Below are 21,773 nucleotides of genomic sequence, written 5' to 3'. Positions count from 1 at the left end.
CTGGCACCCACGCAGACCCAGGCCCTGTCCACCCGAGGAGTGGGGGCTCCTGAGAAGAAGGGACCCAGTCCCGGCCACAGAGCGTTCAGCCAGGAGGCAGGAGAGGGCAGACATCTCCAGAGTCCAGACATTGTGCTCGGTGCCCAGAAGGGGCGCCGGCCACTGGGGAGGGACAGACTTCTAACTGGGGGCGCCGGCCACGGTGAAAAGACACGCAGAAAGTCGGGGACTTCGGGGATGGGAGAGGTCCGGGCGCTCGCTGTGTAGGATCCGAGGGGAACGAGGGGGAGCTGCCAGGTCTGAGCTCCAGGGCGCCCGGCCCCTGTTCTAACAAGAGACGGTAGGAGGACAGGATGAATGTTAACGAGCCTCAGAGACAGAGGCCCCTACAAGTGCTGGGCCCTGGGTCTCCCGGAACCCTCCAGAAGCGGGGGGTCCTTGCCTGCAAGGCCACGAGTGCAGGAGGTCCAGCCTCCCTCCCTGGACATAGGCCATACCCCGAGGGTCAGTAGGCCCCTTGAGGTGGCTGGCGGAGTGTCCTCACCCAGGGGTAGCTTCTGGATGGCTCTGCACACAGGTCGTCCCGGCACCCGCCTCCATCCTGGGGGCGATGCGCTCATAGGCCTGCCTCAAAAGCTCACCCTTTGACAGGAAGCACCAGGCTCTGCTGGTTCTCTGGGTTCCCCGTGCCCGCAGACACGCAGTTGGGGTGGGGGGAGTGTCAGGAGCCCAGGGTTTTCTGAGGTTCGCCGAGAAGGTCCATGGGGACAGGGGTGGCCAAGGGTCCTGTGCACTCCCTGGGTCCCAGCCGCTCTGGAAGGGCTGGGCAGCAGGGTCCGCAGAGGCTGAGCCTGGTTTGTAGACACCAGGAAAGGGAGGCCGTCAGACAGGGACAGAGCCCCCGTCGGGGAAAGAGGGCTAAAAGCGCAGTTACAGGACCTGCCCCTCTGCCTTCTTGCTTAGAGGCTCTGGGTAAGTCGTCTGGCCTCTCTGAGCCTCAATCCCACCTTCCGTGCCCACAAAGATGGACCCTGACCCCCACTGGCCTTGCGGAGAAGTCGGGCAGATCCCGTAGGCTGGAGAGGATGGCCTGGTTCCAGAAGCAGAAGGCCATCTCCCAGGCACAGGGGACGTCCTGGCAACGCGGGGAACTCTCTTAGTGGCACGGGGGATGCTGGTGGCAGGGGATCTTGGGTTCCCACCATGCTCTGCTCCCGACCTACTCTGACCCTGGGCAAGTCTGGCTGGCAGAGCCTCTGTTCCCCCGTCCGTCCAGCAGCTGTGAGACCATGAGACCGCGGGCCAGGTCTCCTCCAGTAGCCCGAGAGGGGCCTTATCTGCCCACCCCACTCCCAGGACTGCAGAGGGGATGACTGGAGGTCGGGGGGGACAGGAACTGAGAGCCGGAGGAGGGCTGGCACACCAACCAGACCGACGAGAACTCCCTTCTCTGCCAAGCTGATGGCAGGGCTGGCGCTGTGCCTTTTGGTCAGGGTTGAGGGGAAGGAGCCAGACCCAGGCCGGCAGAGCTAGAAGCCACGGGACTGGAGCAGGGTCCCCTTGAGACCGAGGTGGGAGGCCATGCCGGAAGTCGGGAGCACCACTGGGTGTGTGCAGAGGCCCTGTTCGAGTCTGTCTGGTACAGAGAGCAGTTGTCCAAGGCTGAAGAAGCCCAGCTTGGAGGAAGACCTTCAAAGGAACCAGGGAAAGCAGCCGTTCTGGGGCTGGGAGGTCGTGGATGCCCAGGGGGCAAGCAAGGGCACCGCCAGGACTGAAGGTGTGGGTGAGGGGGAGTCAAGGGCCTCGTTAGACCGGTCAGGACAGGCCGAGCTAACTTCTAGGTCTGGACGGGCTGGTGTTGCCAGATGAGGGGTGGCTGCGGCCAGAGCAGCTGGCCCTGAGGAGCCCCGAGAGCACAGAAGCGGAGGAGAGCCCAGTACGGGGGGAGAGGAAGCTGGCGGGGTGGGCTGGAGGCTGGAGGCCAGGAGATGGGAGCCTGCAGGGCCGAGTCTGGTCCAGGGAAGGACAGTGAGCAGACCACACTTGCCCTGGGCTCCCAACTGCCCCTCCCGGCAGGGCCCACCCAAAGACTGGGTGCAGAGAGATGGCCGCGGGAGCCAGGGACGTGAGGCAGGCGGAGGCCCAGCAAGCCTGGGGAAGGAAGCTGTTCTCCGTGATGGAGCTTCCCCAGGAGGACAAGGGGTGAGCTCCCCGTCTCTACGCTGGGTAAGCCTAAGAGGAACAGTTAAAATGCAAATACTAGGGGAAGGATACAGGCCTTTGAAAGAAGGGGGGCTACCCAGTACCTCCAGGTTCTCCCCGGCCTCCTCCCTGCTCCCCTGTGTACGAAACACGGCTAGGGCGGGGGTTTGGTTTGTTGTTGTGCCGTCTTCATTGTTTTTCTCTGCTTTCCCAAACACACGCTCACTTATGCAAAATCATTCGTCCTTGACTACGTCAGGCCCTGTGCTGAGCCCAGCAGAGTCAACACGGAAAACCAGGCAGGCTCTTGACCTGAGGAGCGAGTTTACATCCGTGCCACGAAGACCCACATCACACTGTAATTGTGCCACAGAGGGACTCAGGAAAAGGGGGAGGGGATGTGAGCAATGACACCAAACACTACTCGAAAACGGCTAAACAGGCACATTTATGTTACAAATGTTTTATCGCAATAAAAATTATCTTTAAAATGTTGGTAATATTTTTAAGGAAATTATGGACACGTAACAGATGTCCAGCCTAGGCTCGAGAACACCTTAGGAGAAGCAGCACCTAAGCTGAGATTTTAGGTGTCGAGGAAGGGGTGATTAGGGGAGCTTTCTAGGAAAAAGTCACAGCACATGCAAAGGCCCTGAGACGGGAAGGAGCTTGGAGTGTTTGAGAATGTGCAAGGCCAGTGGGCACAGGCAGAGAGCTTGGGAGTCTGCGTGCCCCAGGAAGGCTGGTGCAGATGCCAACAGTCCCTGGGCAAAGGGCACATCGATAGAGTCAGAGTCCCCGGTCCCGGACATCTGAATACAGATCCGGATGCCTTCGGGATGCAGGTCAGCCCAGGCCAGCCCTGAGTCCTTGCAGGGGATGCCAAGCTGTTGGCTGGGGACACCAGAGCCTAAGCTGGCCTGGAGTCGGGATGCTGGGCCCAAAGCTGACTTACTCTGTCCCCACGCAAGCCCTCGAACGGTAGACCCTCAGGTCCGTGGGGTTTTTTTTAGGTCACTGAGTCTAACCTGCTCCATCACAATGGTCATATATTATCAACCTACCCTGACTAGAAAACTCCAGTGATGGGGAACTCACTACTTACTTCTTTGTCCCTGCAAAAGATGTGGTTTCATTTAGAGAAATCCCTACATCACTCTCTCCTCCCAGGCAGTCCTGGCCCCTTACAAGGGACCCGGTGAGGGACGTTTGAGGTCAGGGCTGGGATGGTGCTTTGAAAACTGTGAAGGTCATGGCCGTGGGAGGGACGTCTGGGACCAAGCTCAGGCTCTAGCCCCAAGCCGCTGTAAACTAGACTTTTTACATATGCAGAACCTAATAGGTTGCGTCCTGTATTAATGGAAGGAAGTTGTTCATAGAGTGCGACGCACAAAGGTGAGTAGAACTTGATGAGTGGGCTCGGGGCGACACGGTAGAGGTTTCATCATCCCAGAATGTTCTTGTAATCCCCGACAGTCCGCCCTCGCCACCTCTTACATAAGCAGCCCGTGGGAACAGACCCTGCTCTGGCAATTTCTGGACGTCCTGTCAATGGGTCACACGGCAGGTGCCCGTTCCCTCCTCCCTGTGAGACTCACTCCTGTGGCTAAATGTTTCTGCCGCTCACCCTTCTGCCCTGCGGGGTGAACTCTGCTCCAGGCTCTTCCACACTTGGATTATCCGTTCTTCCGGACATTTGGGCTGTTTCCAGATTGAGGATTTTATGAACTGAGCTGTAAGGAACATTCTTGCCGAGCGTGTTTTGTAACGGGCGTATTTGTTTTCTTGGCTCAACCCCTGGGATCCTACTGCCGGCTCCGGTGGAGGGGGGATGTTTGAAGAAGCCACCAGACATGTCCCCACGGGTCGTGCCTCCTGCGCTGGCGTTCTCCGCCGTCCCGCATCTCTGCCGGCGCTGGGAGCACTGTTCTCTGCGAGCCACTCTGCGGGGTGAGTGGTGGAGTCTCCCTATGGGTTCGGTGTTCGTTGCCCTCTAATGGTGTTGAGCCTGCTTCCAAGCGCTGACAGGCCGTTTCTCCACATTGTGTTGTGAGGTCTGCTCAGATCTCCAGCCGGTTTCGTAACTGCGTTTAGCCCTTTTGTTCTCGTTTGTTGAGATTCTTCCTACGTTCTGGACATCAGTCCCTCAATAGATACAGGGCGTGCCAATATTTTCTCCCACCTTGTGGCTTATTTTCCCTTTTGCAATGCTGTCTTGATGAACAAACGTCTTCTATTTGATAAAATACAGTCTCCTTGGGGCGCCTGGGGACCTCAGTGGGTTAAGCCTCTGCCTTCGGCTCAGGTCATGATCTCAGGGTCCTGGGATCGAGCCCCGCATCGGGCTCTTTGCTCAGCGTGGAGCCTGCTTCCCCCTCTCTCTGCCTGCCTCTCTGCCTGCTTGTGATCTCTGTCTGTCAAATAAATAAATAAAATCTTTTGTTTTTTTAAATCCAATCTCCTTTTTTCTTTTATGGTTGGAGACACTGTGTCTTCTCTAAGAAATCTGCCTCTGCCGAGGTTAGAAGATACTTTTCTAGGTGTTCTCCCAGAAGCTTGATAATTTTAGCTTTTACATTGATGTGCATGATCTATGTCAAATTAATATTTTTCCACACATTGATTCAAGTGCCATTTGTTGAAAATAATTTTTTTTCACTATTAAGCTGCCAAGTCTCCTTTGTAAAAAAAAAATTATAAAAAAAAAAAAAGGAAAAAAAAAAGAAAGAAAAGAAGAGAAAAAGAAAAAAATCATTTGACCATACGCGTGTGGGCCTTTTTCTGGACTTTCTTCCGTAGCCCGTCTTCCACCCTGATGTTCCTCCCGTACTGTCTCCTTTGCCCTGTCTGCATTGTAAGTCTTGAAACCAGGCAGTCTTGGTCCCCCGTGTGGTTCTTTCCTCCTGCTTGGGCAACGGCCAGTGCCATTGGCGGCCACTCAGTTGTTCTAGGACTCTTGCCTCCGGATTCTGTACAATGGCCACCTCTGGGTGTGCGTCGAGCTAGTGACTCATCTCTAACATGTGGAGAATCGCAGAAGCCGTGGGATTTCGCTTCAGAAGTTGGGTCACAAAAGGCTCATGCTTTCACCTTCATTCTCTTGCTCGTTCTGAGGGAGAGGCCCCTGTGGCAAGGGCCAAGGGAGACCTCTGGCCGAGAACCAGAGAGCTGAGGCCCTCAGCCCAATGATCTGCCAGGGACCGAACACGAGCAGAGACAGGAGTGCGCTTGGAAGCCGGTCCTCCCCAAGTCGAACCTCCAGACGAGATGCAGCCTGGAGGACAGTGTGACAGTGGCCTGTGCGAGGCTTCGAGCCAGAGGCACCAGCAAAGCCACACCAGACTCCTGACCCACGGCAGCTCTGAGGTTATCAGTGCTTAAGTGACTGCATTTTAGGATGCTTGTTATGTAACGATAAATGACTAACACACTCACTCCTTTGTGTCCCCAAACAAAATTTAGAATCATCTTGTCAGTCTCTGCAAAAAAAAACTGTTGGAACTTTGATAGGGAATGAGGGAGACTCTTCTGATCCATGAACATAGTCTGTATTTTCATTTATTTAGGTCTTTGATTCCTCTTATCTGTGATTTGTAATTTTCAGTGTAGATTTCTTGCACACTTTTTCTTCCATTTGTTCCTAAGAATTGTATGGGTTTTGATGCTATGTAAATGTATTTCACACTTAATTGTCCAACATTTATTGTTGGTAGATAGTAATACAATTGATTTTTTAAATTATTGACCTTGTATTCTGTGATCCTACTAAATTCTTTTATTCTAGTAACTTTTTGGGGAGGCCCTCCCTAGGATTTTTTATTTGCATAGTTTTGTTATCTGTTAATAAAGATAGCTGTATTTCTTCCTTTCCAGTCATTTTGTCTTTAAGTTTTCTTGTCTTATCGCACTAGCTAGAGCCTCCAATGGAACTTATGTAGAGGGGACATCCTTCCCTGTTCCTGACATCATTGGCATTTCCAGTGACCTTCATTCCCTTCTGGAGATTTGTGGTCCTTCCGGTGCAATCCCCGTCAGCCTCAAACCAATAACGATTATTTATTATTTTTCATGGTTTCCACGGGTCACAAGCAGCTTAGCAGAGGGGCTCTGACTCAGAGTCTCTGGAGGTCATAGTCAAGGCATTAGTCAGCCAGGTGCCAGACATCTGGACTTGGAGGACCTGCTGAAAACTGTATTTGTTTCCTGTGGACACTGTGAGAGGTCATCACAAACCTGGTGGCTTCAGACAGCAGACATTTATTCTGAAGTTCTGGAAGTCACACTTTCATGGGGCTCCAGGCAAGATGTCAGCAGGACTGTGCCCCCCTCCAGAGGTTCTCAGAGAGACTCTGTCCCTCACCTATCCATCGTCCAGCATTCATCCTTGACCTGGGGCTTCACCACTCCAATCTCTGCCTCTGTGGTCACACGGCCTCTCTCCTATGTATGTCTCTCTCTGCCTGGCTCTTGTAAGCATACAGGGGACTACGGTTAGGGCCCACGTGGAGGGTCCAGGTCAATCTCCCTGTCTTAAGATCCTTAATTTAATCACGTCCACAAAATTCCCTTTTGTCATAGAAGGTAATAGTCACAGGTTCCAGAGACTAAGAGATGGATATTTTGGGGGGACAGTTTTCAATTTACCACATTGGTTGTTGGCCAAAGACTTTAATTATGCCAGTGGACCTCTCTGTCGGCTTCTTGAGAGATAACGCCCAGAAGAAGCAAATCTATAGAGGAAAAGTAGGTTAGCAGTTGCCTAGAGTTGGGGGGCTTGAGAGGAAATGGAAGGTAACTGCTAAGAGGTTTAGGGTTTCTTCTGGAGATGATAAAAATGTTCTCAAAGTGACCATGATGATGACGGCACAACTGTGAAAATACTAAAAATTATTGAATTTTACAGTTCAAATGGTTGCTTCTTCTGGACATTTTATGTCAGTGAACTCGTGTATCATCTACCGTGAACGGCTTCTTTCACTAATCCTGCTTTCGTGATTCAGCCACGTCGTGGTATGATGCCGTGCTCGTTCAGTGGACGGCCAGCTCACATTCCAGTGCAGGGAAGCGCCCCATTCCGCTCACCCTCTCATCAGCTGGAGGACATTTGGGTCGTTTTCACTCGATGGCCACAGTTCATGACGCTGCCAGGAACACATGCACAGGGGTTTATCTGGACATGTTTGTATTTCCCTCAGGTGTCTATGTGGGGGTAGAGCCGCTGGGTCATAGGATGACTCTGTGCGTCACCTTTTGAGGACCCGCCAGACTGTTCCCTATGGTGGCTACACCCCCAACAGCCGTGTGCAGGGGCTCTGATGCCTCCCACCCACCCAACACTCCTCCTCATCTCTCAGACTACAGCTGTCTAGGAGCGGGGTGGAGTGTCTCCATGGTTTTGATTTCCTGATGGCTGGCTGTGCTGAGCGCCCCTGCGTGTAGCTGTTGTCCACTCGTGCATCTTGCAGAAATGTCCACTGAAACACTTTGCCTGGTTTTAATCAGGTTACTTGTTATCTTGTTGAGTTGTAAGGGTTCTTTGTATATTCTACATGTAATTCTCTTAGCAGAAATATAATTTGCAAATGTTTTCTCCCATTTTGCAAGTTATCTCTTTGCTTTATTTATGCTGTCCTTGAAGCACAAGAAGGCTTAATTTTGACATAGTCCAATTTATGTGTTTTTCTCTTGCTTCTTCTGCTCTTGACATCGTGTCTCAGAAGGCTGTGCCTAACCCCAGGCCTCACAGACTTCAATTTTCTTCTAATTGTTAAAGTTTTAGCTTTTACTGTTAAGACTGACTTTAATTTTTTGTGAGTATGGTGGGTCCAACTTCATTCTTCTGCATGTGGATATCCAGCTGTCCCAGAGCTATTTGTTGAAAAGACTGTTTTTCCCCTACTGAATGGTCTTGGTGACCTCGTTAGAAACCAGTAGACGGTATACGTGAACTTGAGTTCTGGACTCCATGTTCTGCTCCCTTTATCCACACACGTATCCTTGCACTGCACTGTGTTGTCTAAATGACTATAGATGTGTAGTGTGGTTTGAAATCAAGAGGTGTGAATCCTTCAGCTTTGTTCTTTTTCAATATTGTTTTGGCTATTCTGGGGCTTTTGAATTTTCATATAAACTTTAGAACAGCTTGTTGATTTCTGAAAACTAAGTCAGCTGGGATTTTGATAGGGATTATATTGACCTGTAGATCAGTTTGGTGGGGGGGCAATTGTCATCTTAATATTAAATCTCTTGATCTTAAGATGACTTTCCATTTGTTTAGATCTTAATTTCTTTCAACAGTGTTTTGTTATGTTTAATTTTTAAAAACCTTTTTTTCTCCCTATTCTTTTGATTGAATAATTTCTACTGTTCTGTCTTCAAGTTCACAACATTTTTCTGATCGTCTCAAATCTGCTGTTAAGCTCATCTGGTGGGCTTTTCATTTAGAGATTGTACTTCCCTTATACTTTCCATTTTCATGGGCAACCCTCCGTTATTCATCAATCATGTCGCTATTTTTTCTTCTAATCATCAAACATGCGTTAGGAACTAAAGTCCTGGCGTTAAAGTCCTAGCACGTTAAAGTCCTGGCACACTCATCTCAACATCTGTGTCAGATCCAACTTTGTTTCTGTTGACTGCCTTTTTTCCTCAATTTTGGCTCAAATTTCTTGCTTTTTTGGATGTCTGGTCATTTTTTGTTATATGCTAGATATTGTTATGATAGGTTGGGAGTACGTTGATTCAAAGGGTTTAAATCTGCACGAACGTCAGCTGTGTCTCAGCCACAGGGCTCTGCCTTTCTGAGTCAGTCGCTCCTAAGAGTTCCCATGTTGCTGGCTGTGTACAGCAGCCCCGGAGCCTGGCAGACACCCAGCCACGTTCAGGCAGTGTGTACGGTGCTTGCAAGTTTGAAGTCTGGAGTCAGACTACCTGGCTTTGAATCCCAAATATTCTGATCACCAGCTGCGTCAGCTTCAGCACCTCAGCTCTCTGTGCTTCCATAGCCCGTATGATGTGGATTAGAATTCGGTACCTACTTCACAGGACTGTGGGTATAATTGAGTGACTTTGCACATGTAAAACGACTGGAGCAGCACCTGCCATATGCTAAGGTCTCAGGAGATGTTAGTTTGAACTTTTAAAAAAGTGAAATGAGGGGCACTTGGGTGGCACAGTCAGTAAAGCCTCTGCCTTCGGCTCAGGTCATGATCTCAGGGTCCTGGGATTGAGCCCTGCATGGGGCTCTCTGCTTGGTGGGAAGCCTGCTTCCCCCTCTCCCACTCCCCCTGCTTGTGTTCCCTCCCTCGCTCTGTCTTTGTCAAATAAATAAATAAAATCTTAAAAAAGAAGAAGAAAAGCAGTGGACACTAGCAACAGCGACAGGAAGTGCCCTCATCAGCCATCTGAGGGCTGCCTCTGTTCACGTCTGTACGAGGTGTAGAGGCAATGGCCTGACACGTGGAGCCACATAAATGCTAGCTACCAGCTGTTTACATAAAGTTATTATTTCTGCCGGCTTTCCCTCTGCCCCCTCTGACCTAGGGGCCTGGTAACACCCCATCTGGTAGCCTTGTCCCTGTCCGAGGCAGCTGAATTCCGGCCCAGATGCCAAAACCACCCTTCACCGGTGCAAGGCGGTCCCAGAGAGGACCAAGGACCACCCACGATCACCCGTCCGGGGTAGGCCCCAAGCTAGAAGCCACAGGGCTCAGTGTCTAGACCACTTTGTCTTGGGCAGGACGGGACTGCCTCCCGGCTCAGTCTGGGTTTTGCAAGAGAGCCTGACGATGGACGAATTCATCCCCATGCAGGCCTGTGAGCTTTGTCCCGACAGGGCTCGAGACTCTGGGTGTGGCCAGCTGGGTTAGAATCGAGCTGGCCGGCCTCACCCAACATGGCAGAAGCCAAGCACGCCACTCCCCAAACACACCTCTGTGGGGGCCTTGCCCTGGGGGCTCAGTCCCCAGGTGCCTGCCACAAAAATGTTCCTTCTAGTGGGTGTGGTGAACTTGGCTTAGACCACTTGTGCCCTGTCCCCACCTTCGGAGAGACCATGGGTCCCCCAGGAGCTGGTCTGTCACGGGACCTCAGCTGCCTCCCCTCGGAACACATCCTTCGTCTCGGGCCACACACACCCTCACTCCTTGCCAGCTGTCTCCTTTAATTTCGCTGCACCCCCAACCCGAGCCTGGGTTTGGTGCCCCAGTGACCCTGAGTGCTCCTCCATTCACGGACAGTCCCCGGACTACCGTCACCTCTCAGCCTTCGAGGCATGAGCCAGGCTGTCTGGCTCCCTCGGCCCCCATACCCCCTGCATAGGGGAGGTACTGAAACACTCCCCGCAGTAGAAGGGGGATCTTCCTGGTGCTGTCGGTCCTGGGGAAGGGTCAGATCATTTCCAGGGAATATGGGCTTCATTAGAATTTGTACTTCATGGTAGACAGTTATGCTTAACAAAATAACACCCAGCCTCTAGACTGCATGCTCTAGGAGGGGGTCAGCTAGGGCGGCTCCAGAGGGTCCCTCCCAGAGGGCTTCCTGGAGGAGGAGGGGTCTGGAGAACAGGAGGCTGGACAGCTTGTGGACTTTGCAAGGGGATAGAAAGTGAAGATGATATATTTCCCAAGCCACCCTGATCCCAGAAGGAGCCCCTCAGCCTCCTCGTGTGTTTAGGAACTGCTGTAGATCCAGCTACCCGGGGGTGCCGAGGCCTGGGCATGGGGTAGCTGCCAGCCCTTGAACGGAGGCCATTTCTGATGCCAACCCCCACCCCACCCACAGCCATGCCCAGCGCCAACTCGAATCATTAACACCACCACCACGGAGCCCTCAGCCCTCAGCGGGCATCATCCATGTCCTGGGGACAGAGGAGGCCTGCATTCCTTCCTGGGGTTCGCTGGGGCTGGGAACCCTTCCAAAGCACGGATGGGGGGTGAGGAGGGGGCTTCCGGCAGGTTCTCAAAGGAGCACATAACCCATGGGAAGCTCAAGGCTAGTGTCCTAGACCCAAACTGTCAGGGTGTCCTGAGGCGGCTGTGGGTGTGCATGGCCAGGAAAAGGGAACTTGAAGGAACTGGAATTTGGTGAAAGGCAGAATTTTCTTGAAGTTGGTCCACTGGCAATGGCATACCAGCTTCCTGGGGCCGTCTGGGGGGTATCTGCCATTTGACTGAGTTCAGGGCCTTGGAACAACCAGTGTCCTGTCCCTGGACCCTCAGACGGGACTTACAATGCCCTGAACGCCCAGTGGGGCTCTGAGTGTCTTCACCTCCCCCAGAGGCAGTCCAGATCCTGAAGCTGTAGCTTGCAAGTGATCAGTAAAGGTGGGGACCTTCCGGGCTGGAAGGGCAGCTGGGAGGGGGTTTCCAAGGAGCAGGGGTCCTGGTGTTCGAAGGTTTGGGCTTGATGCGACAATCCTGCCAAGTCCCAGGGGGAAGAAGCAGAGGGGGCACAAGAGGGCAAAAGGGCACAGGGTAGGACGCTGGCTGCCGCGGGACAGGGACCCTCCCGAGGCAGAGGTGAGGGAATAGGGGACTGTTTCATGACACAGATGATGGGTAAATCTAGCACCCATTGTGTCCTGGTTCACGGAGACCCGGGACCCGATCCCTGTTCTGCCTCTGGCTGGGCACACGACATCGACCCCGTCCCAGGCTCTCCAGACCTCTGTGCTGCCTCGCCCAGAGCTCGGAGCTCTCCAGGAAGCCTCCGCTGCAGGGCTGGGAGACTGCAAGGGGAAGGCACACCTGGGCTGCTTGATGCTGGGCGTGCATTTAGTACAGAAAAGTTAAAAAATGTCAAAACCAAACCAAAAGTCAAGCTTGCGCCCTGCCGCTGGGGCCCGGGGTGGCTTCAGGAGCGGCGCCCAGCCGAGGGCGGCACCAGCAGACGGCTCCCCCACCCACACCGGCGGCTCTCTCCCTCGCTCTTCCCCATCCTCTTGTGTAAGGCTTGCAGGTGGGCAGCTGGGCCTGCGCCAGGTGGGTCAGAGGTGTCTGGGGACACACCTCACCCACAGCCCCGGGGCAGGCTGGGGCGGGTCCCCACGCATGCCCGGCCCCCCTGCCTCATTACCTGGAGCTCAGGCAGCACCAGCTCCCACACTGGGAGCCTTAGCCGGCGGCGCGCAGGGAACGCCGAGCCCTGTCCCTGCCTCTGCCTCGGGGAGGCAGGTGAGCCCCCCGTGGGGCCAGACCTAGGGCTGCCTCCACGGGGTTTTCGGCCCGGAACCCAGGATCCTGAGAGAGCTGCGGGGGTCCAATCGACCTTCGAGGTGAGACAGGCCATATGGACTAAGGAGAAGCAGGGGCATGGACCACCGTGTGGGGGGATCAGAGAGGCCCCGAGGAAGCAGCTCTCTGCCAGGCTGCTGGCGAGCCTGACTTCCGCCGCTGTGGCGGGGACAGTAGGATCTGGAGGAGGAGCTGCTCCTCTCCCAGCCCGGGCCTTTTAGGATTCGGGAAATGTCTGGGCAAGGCCCTGAACTGGAAATCCTCTGCTGAGTTTCCGGAGATAAGGTCTCCCCTTTGCACTCCGGGCAGAGAAAGGTGGGAACGGGAAGAGGAATGGGGAAGGCAGCCAGGGCGGGTGGGGGTGAGGCACAGGAGTCCGGGGGACCCGGTGGGTTTGCTCATCCTGGTCAGCGCCGCCTGGCCCTGGGAAGAGAAACTGGAGCCCGAAGGCGAATCGGCGCCGTTCTCGATACGATCAGGTGTGTGGGCTCAGCAGGCGGCAGACTACGGTCAGGTGCCCGGCCCCAGGAGCCGGTGAGTCCTGCCCAGCAGGGAGGGCACCCGCGTCCTCACCCAGCCCGGCCGCGGGCCGTGACGCACGCTGTATCTCTGTTGCAGGGCGGTTTGGTGGAGCGGGGCCTCTCTGGGGCTGATGCGTCCCCTGCGGTCCCCACTCTCTCCTGGGTGAGCTCAAGGGGCACAGCCGCCCCACGGGGACCACGCCAGAGATGCTCCTGCTCAGGTCTGCCAGCTCCGTCCTGAGGACCGTGTAAGGAACTAGGACCCCACCCTCTTCCCAGAGATAGTCCCCGCACGGCCCGGCGCCTGGACCCCAGGCCTGGGCTAGGCGGCTTTCTTTCCCCTGAGTCACCCTCCCAATCCCATCAAAGAACTTTCTCCTCCTTTCTCCCGGGAAGACCCCTGACAGCCCCCCAGCAATACGGGTGAGCCGCTGAGTGCACGAGGCACTTTGCAGGGTCCCATAGCCTCACCACAGATGCAGGTCTGGCCCAGGGCCCAGAGGCTCAGAGAGGGACGGTGACTTGCCCAGGGTCACACAGCCAGCGGAGCTGACCCCAGACAGGCCGGTTCTGATGAACCTTAGAAAGCATTTCTTGAACACATGTTGCATAAAGCACAGTGGCTTGGCTGTTGAAAGTGAAAAGGGAAGAAAGAACGAGTAACGAGGAGGTGGACCCCCATCCAGGAGGGGCTCCCATGGAAAACGAGGGTTCCTCTTGGCTTGTGGGTCACACACATGGTGACAACTTGAGGATGCTTACTGAGCTCCAACTGTGCACCTCAGGCCCTCTCAAGGCCAGAGGACAGACAGACTCATGGAGCTTACCAAGTCGCGTGTGGCTTTCAAGGCCCAAACCGGAGTGTCCAAAGGCTGTGAGAGTAAGAAGGTGTTGGGGACAATCCCTGAGGGCTTCCTGAAGGAGGAGCTGAATGAGGCCCAGTAAGCTCTGTCTTCATATGGTTCTCTTCAGCTCCTGGAGCAGGACAGGAGGACAGAGGAGAGTTGACCAGAGACGGTCAAGAGAGGAAGTGCAGGCTCTCACAGCCCCTTCCGCCTATCCCACGAACCTCGAATATACCTTCAGTATATTACTGCACACAAGCCCTTCAAGAGCTTCGTTGCCCCAGGGCGACTGGGCGGCTGCTAAGGACATTTGGTTTCTGTGCAAGCGGCGTGAGGCCAGGTTTTAGTGGGGTACATGCGTGCAGGAAGGGGTCTAGCTTGCCAGAGGGACAGGAATACTGTGCTCATCCCCTTGGACGGGTTCTGAACATGATCACGGTGGACCCACCTCGCCTGCTGGTCCCTCGCTGGACCCCAGGGCTGCCCAGAGCAGCAGCAGGAGTCTAAGAGGCCCCGTGTGTGGGAGGGTCAGAGCCATCGGGGTGGCTGCCCTCGGATGACGCTGTGGAAGCCAGGTCCACGGGCTCACTCCCCAGGCAGAAGAGGCTGGTTTGGCGGGCTTGGCTCTCCCGGTCTCCAGGGCAGCTGCAGACAAGCCAGCAAATTGGGGGCGGGGCGGGGCTGGAGGCTGTCCTGGTAGCGGCAGAAGCAGGGGCGAGGAGGACCGCTGGAGCGGCCACTGCAGCACCCCCGCCCGGACACGGGGCAGCGGCCACACAGGGAGGGCTTGGCCCCTGTACCACATAGCATGGCTCCCTTCCCTTCCGTGCTTCGAGCGGGGACAGGACGTCAGGGAGGTCCTGCAAAATCTGTTTCCGATGGTGGGCGAGGGTGCCAACCCCTTCCAGGGGCCAAGCTCCGACAAGGGCAAGGCCACGCCTTCCTCACCCGGGAGACGGGATGCTGCCCCCTCCTAACGAGCCATGCGCAGGGTGAGCGCGGTGTCCCCGTCACAGCCCCCCAGGACGGGGGGTGGACGGCAGCTCGTCTGAGCCGCCAGAGCCCGGCCCGTGCGTGGGGCTGCCAGGCGCTTGGGAAAGGGCCCCACGCAGAAGCAGAAGCCAGAAGCTCCGCCAGGTGCAGGACGGGCTGACTGTACCCTCGGGGGTGGGCATTTTTTTTTAAGATTTTATTTATTTATTTGACAGAGATCACAGGCAGACCGAGAGAGAGGAAGGGAAGCAGGCTCCCCGCTGATCAGAGAGCCCGATGCGGGGCTCGATTCCAGGACCCTGGGATGGCGACCTAAGCCAAAGGGAGAGGCTTTAACCCACTGAGCCACCCAGGCGCCCCGGGGGTGGGCATTTAAAGCAGACTGCGCCAGTGGTGGGCGGCCTCCGCTAATCTGGGCATGGGGAGTCCAGAGGCTCCGGGTTTGCCCCTAGGGTGGCCTCACCCGTCCTTTGAGGACACGGCCAGTAGAGTGTGGGCCCTGTACCAAGTTCGCCGTGCCTGCTCAGGAGCTCCCCATGGGGGACCCTCGGCCCGTGAGTGTGCATGTCCTGCATCCACCCACTAACTGCGGTGTCTGTGCCCAGAGCTCAGGGACCGTTTGGTACCAGCATGGCTGTCTCTGTCCCAAAGCAGACGCAGCATCCACTCTGTGACCCGAAAGGGTAATGGTGGTGGCCAGTGACCCAAAGTCAGCAGGACAAGTCCCACGTGCTCAGATCCTCTACCTAGCACAGGGGCCTCTGGCCCCAGACAAAGGGGACTTGCCCACAAAGTTCCCAGGAAGGGGACCACCTTGGCCCCCACCCAGCCCCCTCTCCCCAGGCCCCTCCCTTCATAACCTCCTGATGTCTTTCGCTTTAAAACCTATCCCAGGTTCTTAAGCAGACTGCTGCCAGGTGGGCCTGGGTGCGTTCAGAAACTTAGTTTGAACCTGCAGAACCAGCAAGGAGTAAGGCCGAATGTGACAGGCAGGTAACCGGCGCAACAGCCTGGGAAATGGGCAAGGATGGGACCGGCCCCACCCTGACAGACAGACGAGACTCCCTGGAGCCAGGGTCCTGCCCTCAGGGCTGCCATGACCAGCTACACAGGTTGCACACTGAACAACTCCAGTAGGCTCTGTTTACTTATTGATGCGCGTGAAATATGCCCCTGAAGTTGAGTGAGGTTATAGCCCTGCTGGACCCTGGTGCGTATATTGAACGCCATCCACTCATCACCCAGGACGCTGAGGTCTGGCCAGTTGAACCCTGAGGAGGAATGGTGCTGAGGTTCAGTCGGTTGACAACAGAGGCCCCATAACCCCTTAGGCCATCCAGCTGGAACAGGAGATCCATTGTCCACGCCACCATGCCTGGGAAGCGAGGAGGATCTGGGCCAGGGGTGAAGACAAATGGCCTGAGCCCAAGATCTCTCTGGCCCCACACCTGTCCTCTCCCTGGGGGAATAGGCTAGGGCCTCCCCACAGGTGCCCCGGGAGTGGGGAGGTCCTTGCTGGGGCCCACACGGGACGCATGGGAGCCCTAGGAGTGTCCTCAGCTCCAGTCTGAGCTTGTAAGCATGAGTGCGTCCGACGCCTGAGGCCCAGGGGTCTGGGAGTGAGCAGGAGGGGCTCTCATGAAGTCGTGTCCAGAATCAGCCAGTGCTGGACTCCCACCCAGCCTTTCCTTGTCCAGATGGGGACACCGAGTCCAGACAGAGCTGTGCCCTTGCCCAGAGTCACACAATCCAGAGCAGAGCAGGGCTGAGCGCTGAGAAACCACGGTGGGGGGCTGGGGGGGGCGAGGTTAGCCCTACAGCTGCTACGCTCTTGTCCCTGACCCTCACCGGGAGGTAGGGATGCCCATGTCACCCCCGGTGCCCAGATGTGTGCCGGGCGAGCACCGGGAAGCCGGGCCGGGCCAAGGGTCTCACGTTGTTTCTCCCCTCCCCGCCAGCTCCCTGACTGGTGCGCGGAAGCTCTCCAAGGAGTCCCTAAGCCGTGCTCTCACGCTCTCATCCCCGGAGGAGAAGGACGCCCAACTGGATGGCTCAGGTGAGCCAGCCAAGAGACGGCGGGTTGCGCCAGGGTGCGGGGGGGCTACAGCAGAGCCCAGGCAGAGGCGAGCTCGGGGAGCCACAGGACAAGACTTCGGGGACCAGATCTGGTGGAAATCCTGCTGGTCACCACGTCCCCAGGAACCCCATCACACCCCTTTCCTTATGGCCATGTCAGGGCCCAGCATGAGAGAAGGCAGTGACTGGTGGGGAGGACAGAGGCAGGGAGGCAGCCGGGGCCTCTGGACGGTTGGAGGTCCCAGGGAGCAGCCTGGTTGCCTGGGGTGTGGGGCCGCCGGGGCCTGGAAGGGGGCCGAGTCTATGGGAGGCTCGAAAAGACCTTCTCCCACAGCTGCCCAGGGAGGGCGCAGAGCCGTCATTTACCCCGAAGAGTCATCACAATGACAGTAGCCACATAGCTTCACTCGTGTTTATTGGCTGTGTGACAACATTGTAGCAAAAGCGCAGGTCAGAGGTAAACAGAAACAGGAAGCGTCTGGTGCGCAGATGGCCATCTCCAGGTCCTGCGCGGTCCCTGGGGCAGTGCCATCCTGTGTCACCTGCCCCTGCGCTCCTGGGAGCAGGCAGGCGCAACCCCGAGGCTGCCCTCTCGCTCGGGTGTTGGGGTGCAGGTGTTTGAACTTGGGGCATGTTTTGCAGAATGTTCTTAAATTTGGGTCTGCCTGGTGTCTTCCTCGTGCTCAGACTAGATCTGGGATTTGGGGAGCAAGTGGAACTAGCTGGGGAGGCCATTTCTTTCTTTTTTTTTTTTAAGATTTTATTTATTTATTAGAGAGTTGGAGAGAGATCACAAGTAGGCAGAGCAGCAGGTAGAGAGAGAGAGGGAGAAGCAGGCTCCCCGCTGAGCAGAGAGCCCGATGTGGGGCTCAATTCCAGGACCCTGGATCATGACCTGAGCCGAAGGCAGAGGCTTTAACCCACTGAGCCCCCAGGCGCCCCTGGGAGGCCATTTCTTCTGGTCTGTGCACAGGACTGAGGGGAGGGCAGAGCCAGCAACAGGTGGAGGGGAAGCCCGGGCCTCCTCCCCCAGATTTCTTCTGATCGGGCTTTCCGGGTCGGAGGACCAAGGAGCGTCAAGGCAAAGGTCATCATGTGCGCTAAAAGAGATGCCAAGAGGCGTAAGGAGGGCATACGCCTCGGGGCAGAGCTGCTCCCAGGGATGTTAGCACTGCCAGGGGCGCTGTCCGGCCCGTGGGGAGCCCCACAGGCCCGGCATGTGGGTTGTGCTCTGCCAGCCTGTCCTGTGCAGCCTCGGGGCCTCTGGGGCATGGCCGCAGTGGGATTCGAGTCCCGCAGGGACCGAGTGCCCGCCACGTGCCCGCCTGGTACCAGGGCTGGGCCCTCTTGTTCTCGGGACTGCCCAGCAAGCCCAGAAACCCAGGGAAGGAGGAGGAAGGAGCCTTGCAGCTGCCTGTCCAAAAGCACTCTCCGTGGGACTGGAAGACGGTCGTGGGGAGGGGCTGGAGGGCGGTGGGGGGTTCAGTCCTCCTTCTCCACCCGCCTGCCCCTGGAGAACATGGGGCTCATGCTCAGCTTTGTGCCGAGGGGTTCGCCGTCCCGTATGTTACCTTCAGAGAGCAGCGTGGGGTGGGCCTGAGTTCATTCCCACGTGACGGAGGAAACCAGGCTCAGAGAGGTTCTAGGACGGTCTCAGTCACGCTGCTAGTAGGACGTGGAAGTCTTCACACGCCACGCTGCGTCTTGGGGCCCCGGGGAGCGTGGCCCCCTTCCGGGCCCACCAGCCCCCGCCTCCCCTCCAGTTCACCCCTGAGCCGCGGCCCCCCTGGGGAGTTCAGGGGAGCCTTGTTTTCACGTCACCTACCACCGGGGCCTCTGGGAGTTCCCAGAAACCGGAGGGCCCTCGAGCCCCTGTCCCCAGGCTCCGAGCTGGGAGGCAGACCCACTGAGTCGCGCCTGCGAGCTGCTGGAGTCTGACCTCCACACAAAGGCAGCCTTGTGCCAGGCCCTGGAGATGCATTTCTTTCTAGTTCTTTCCAGTGGAGCATGAACCCCAGCCGGAGCAGGGCAAGGCCAAGACCACGGGAAAGGGAGGGGGGTCCAGGGAGAGCAGCTGCTCGGGATGGGACCGGCAGAGGGGCTGGCCAGAGCCCAGTCCCCACGCCTGCTCTTCTAGCAGACTCCCACACCCCCAGGGAGCCCTGAGCCCCGTGAGGCCTGTGGTTGGGTCAAGGGCTGCACGGGGCCTCCTTGTCCTGTACTCCCACCCTCCCAGATGCCTCAAGGACAGGGCTGCTCTTGGATGGGAGGAGGCAGATACCACCCTTGTCCTGGGGCGCTCACAGCCTGAGGCAGGGGGCAGGGTGGGGACAGTGGGAGGGGAGCGCCCCCACGGTCACTTCTGCCTCTGGCAGGGGAGGGGTGGGTAAGGACAGACGTCCCCGAGAACAGAGCGGATGCGTGCAGGCAGAGCCTTACCAGTGGGAACCTCGGCTGCACCAGCCTGGAAGAGAGGGGACCCTTGTGCGAACTTCCCCTGATCACAGGTCCAGTTCTGTGGAGGGTGTAGTAGACGTTTTGTCTGGGCCCAGAGCTGTCGTGTCTGATGTTGTTTCGGAGTTTAGGGGAGATTGATGGGGTCAAGAAAGAACCCTTGAAATTTCTTTGATGCAAAATGTGGTCTTATTAAAGCTCAGTGACAGGCCCTGTGGGCAGAAAGAGCTGCCCCAGAGCTGAGAGGCTGATGGTCCGTTTGTGCCCCTGGCCCAGAGCTGCTCCTGCCTGTCCCGCCACCCCCACCCCATCCCGACTGAGCGGGCCGTGTTCAAAGGAGGGGCTGGGAGGCTGGGTTCCTGCCCAAATCGACAGGAAAACTGCCTTGGGCCCCTGGGGGCCAGCCACAGGGTTGCCCCTGAAGAGGGTGCCGGCAGAGGGAAACTGGGCTCCGCAGGGCAGGTGGACACTGGCTCCGGGCTTCGGAGCGTCTCCAGCACACGCCCACCACAAGGCGGGCAAAGCCCGTCTCAGCAACCCCACTGAGTGGTCCAGGCCTGGACAAGTGGAATCCTAGGGGGTAGAACATAAAGGCAGAAACGGTGACCCCAGAGGGGCCCACAGAGACCATCTTGTCTGTCCCGATTGTAATTCAGGTGGGGCAACTGAGGCCCGGGGAGGATGGGGTCTGCCCAGGCTCTCTCTGCTGAGTGGCCACAAGCCCAAGCTCATACCCTTTGGGCAAGAAGCCTGGTGAGTGGCCAGCAGGTGGAGGGGGTCTCTCCCACCTCAGACACAGAGGAGCCAAAATCACATTCTAGTACATTCTGTACAAGGTCTGGACAAGCTGTTCTGTCCCAGGCAGGCCTTGTCCTTATCTTGAGTTGTGTTCTGAGGCCACCATGACCTCTTTCCCTTAAATATCCCCATGAGGGCCTGGCATCGGTCTGAGCAGGGTCCAAGGGCTGAAGCAAAGGGTCCCTGTGCGCAGAGGGAGCGTCCATGGCCCAGTCCAGCCTCCATCCAGCCCCCGTCCAGGCCCGAGTCCAGGCCCCTGTCCAGACCCCCGTCCAGGCCCGCGTCCAGGCCCTGTCCAACTCCCGCCCCCGGGTAGGCTGACATCGACAGCGGAGGTTTTGGGGCCCAGAGCTGGAAGGAGCAGCTCGGAGGCAGATCTGTCCCAGGCCTGAAGCCCCACCTCCCCACCCCAGGCCCACGTATCCCTCCAACTGTACAATAGGCTCCTTCTCAGTCATCCCCACAGACTGTGGTAAACAGCCCCGGGCTTCTCCTCCCCCCACCGCCCTCGCCCTCACCCAGTTTTTTCTCCTTCCCAGCCAGTTCAGAGTGATTTCCTCTGCTACTCAGAAGCCTTTATCCCAGAGCCTCAAGGACAGCAGCTCCCAGCCCCCTGGCCACCCCCAGCATAATGGGTGATTGATAAGACACAGGCTGGGTCAGGCCAAGACCGGTGACCACATGAGCAAGAGGAGGCGAGGAGAGGGGGACTGGGCCTTGGGAAAGCCCATCCCGGGCACTCAGCTGGCATTCTCTCCTGTGCACTGGGGGGTTGGCTGCCGGCCGCAGACTGTCTCCTAGCTGGGCTGGGATCGAGGGGGCCTTCCTGGATGCCAGGGACCTTGGCTGGGTTGCGGCTGTATTCTCGGCTGCTCCTGGAGCCGTGAGCTTGGTGGGGCATGGCGGATCTGCGTCCCTGCCCAACGTCCAGGTTGGGGGGCGAGGACACTTTAAAGGGCAGGCAACTCGGGGATTTGGGCTGGCTCCCTTGGTGGAGCATGGCACTCTTGATCTCAGGGTCGTGAGTTCAAGCCCCATATTGGGCATGGAGCCTACTTAAAATAAAAAATAATAAACAGAAAAGAAAGGGTTAAAGGGGGCTGGCAACCCGTCCTGATTTCTGTTTCCGCAGTCACTGTGGACACTGCCCCTAGAGCGGCGGGCTGAGCAGCCCCCCAGCTCACGGGCCCTCCTCCCTGCTCTGGTCTGGTAGGGTATCCGGCTCCTCCCCCAACACCATCCCCAAGGGAATGAACTGTGGACCCCCACGCCTACACCCCCTTCAGCTGCCAGGACTGACTGCGGTCTGGCCCTACTGTTGCCCTGAGCTGCTGTGACCCTGGCCATCCCGGCCCCCTGTAAGGAAGCCCTCTCAGGCCGCCAGTGTGCTGTGTGTGGGAATCCCGGCCGCTTCTCCACGGAGGCTCTGTCCCCATCCACGAAGGACGCCACGGGATTAGCGTTACCTCATTGTTGGCGAACGTTTGCGGCGAGGATGGTGGTTGCGCGGGCTCAGGTCTGGAGAGAAGAAGGGAAGGTTCCGGAGGTGCCGCTGTGTCGTCTCTGGGTGTGGATCTGAGAGGCAGCCTGTTTCCCCTCCACCTGCGAGCTGACCCCACGTTCCCCTGGATGTCGTCCGCAGGCATTTCCGT

The 21,773-nt window shown here is 57.0% G+C and overlaps 1 protein-coding gene across 1 annotated transcript in view; it reads left to right on the top strand.

The window, feature by feature from the left end:
* The first annotated feature begins 12,411 nt into the window (after positions 1-12,411).
* ACSBG1 (acyl-CoA synthetase bubblegum family member 1) overlaps positions 12,412-21,773 on the top strand; it is a 30,378-nt gene continuing 21,016 nt past the window's right edge. Inside the window, exons 1-4 of the mRNA XM_032836914.1 lie at positions 12,412-12,475; positions 13,053-13,203; positions 15,688-15,786; positions 16,752-16,849. Coding sequence (XP_032692805.1) covers positions 13,163-13,203; positions 15,688-15,786; positions 16,752-16,849 — 238 coding nt within the window. The 5' untranslated portion in view covers positions 12,412-12,475; positions 13,053-13,162. The remainder of the gene's footprint in view (positions 12,476-13,052; positions 13,204-15,687; positions 15,787-16,751; positions 16,850-21,773) is intronic.

The sequence above is a fragment of the Lontra canadensis genome, unplaced genomic scaffold (assembly GCF_010015895.1).
Source record: "Lontra canadensis isolate GAN:19392208 unplaced genomic scaffold, GSC_riverotter_1.0 scaffold94, whole genome shotgun sequence".
Lineage (NCBI taxonomy): Eukaryota > Metazoa > Chordata > Mammalia > Carnivora > Mustelidae > Lontra > Lontra canadensis.
This window is presented reverse-complemented; position numbering and strand designations above follow the sequence as displayed.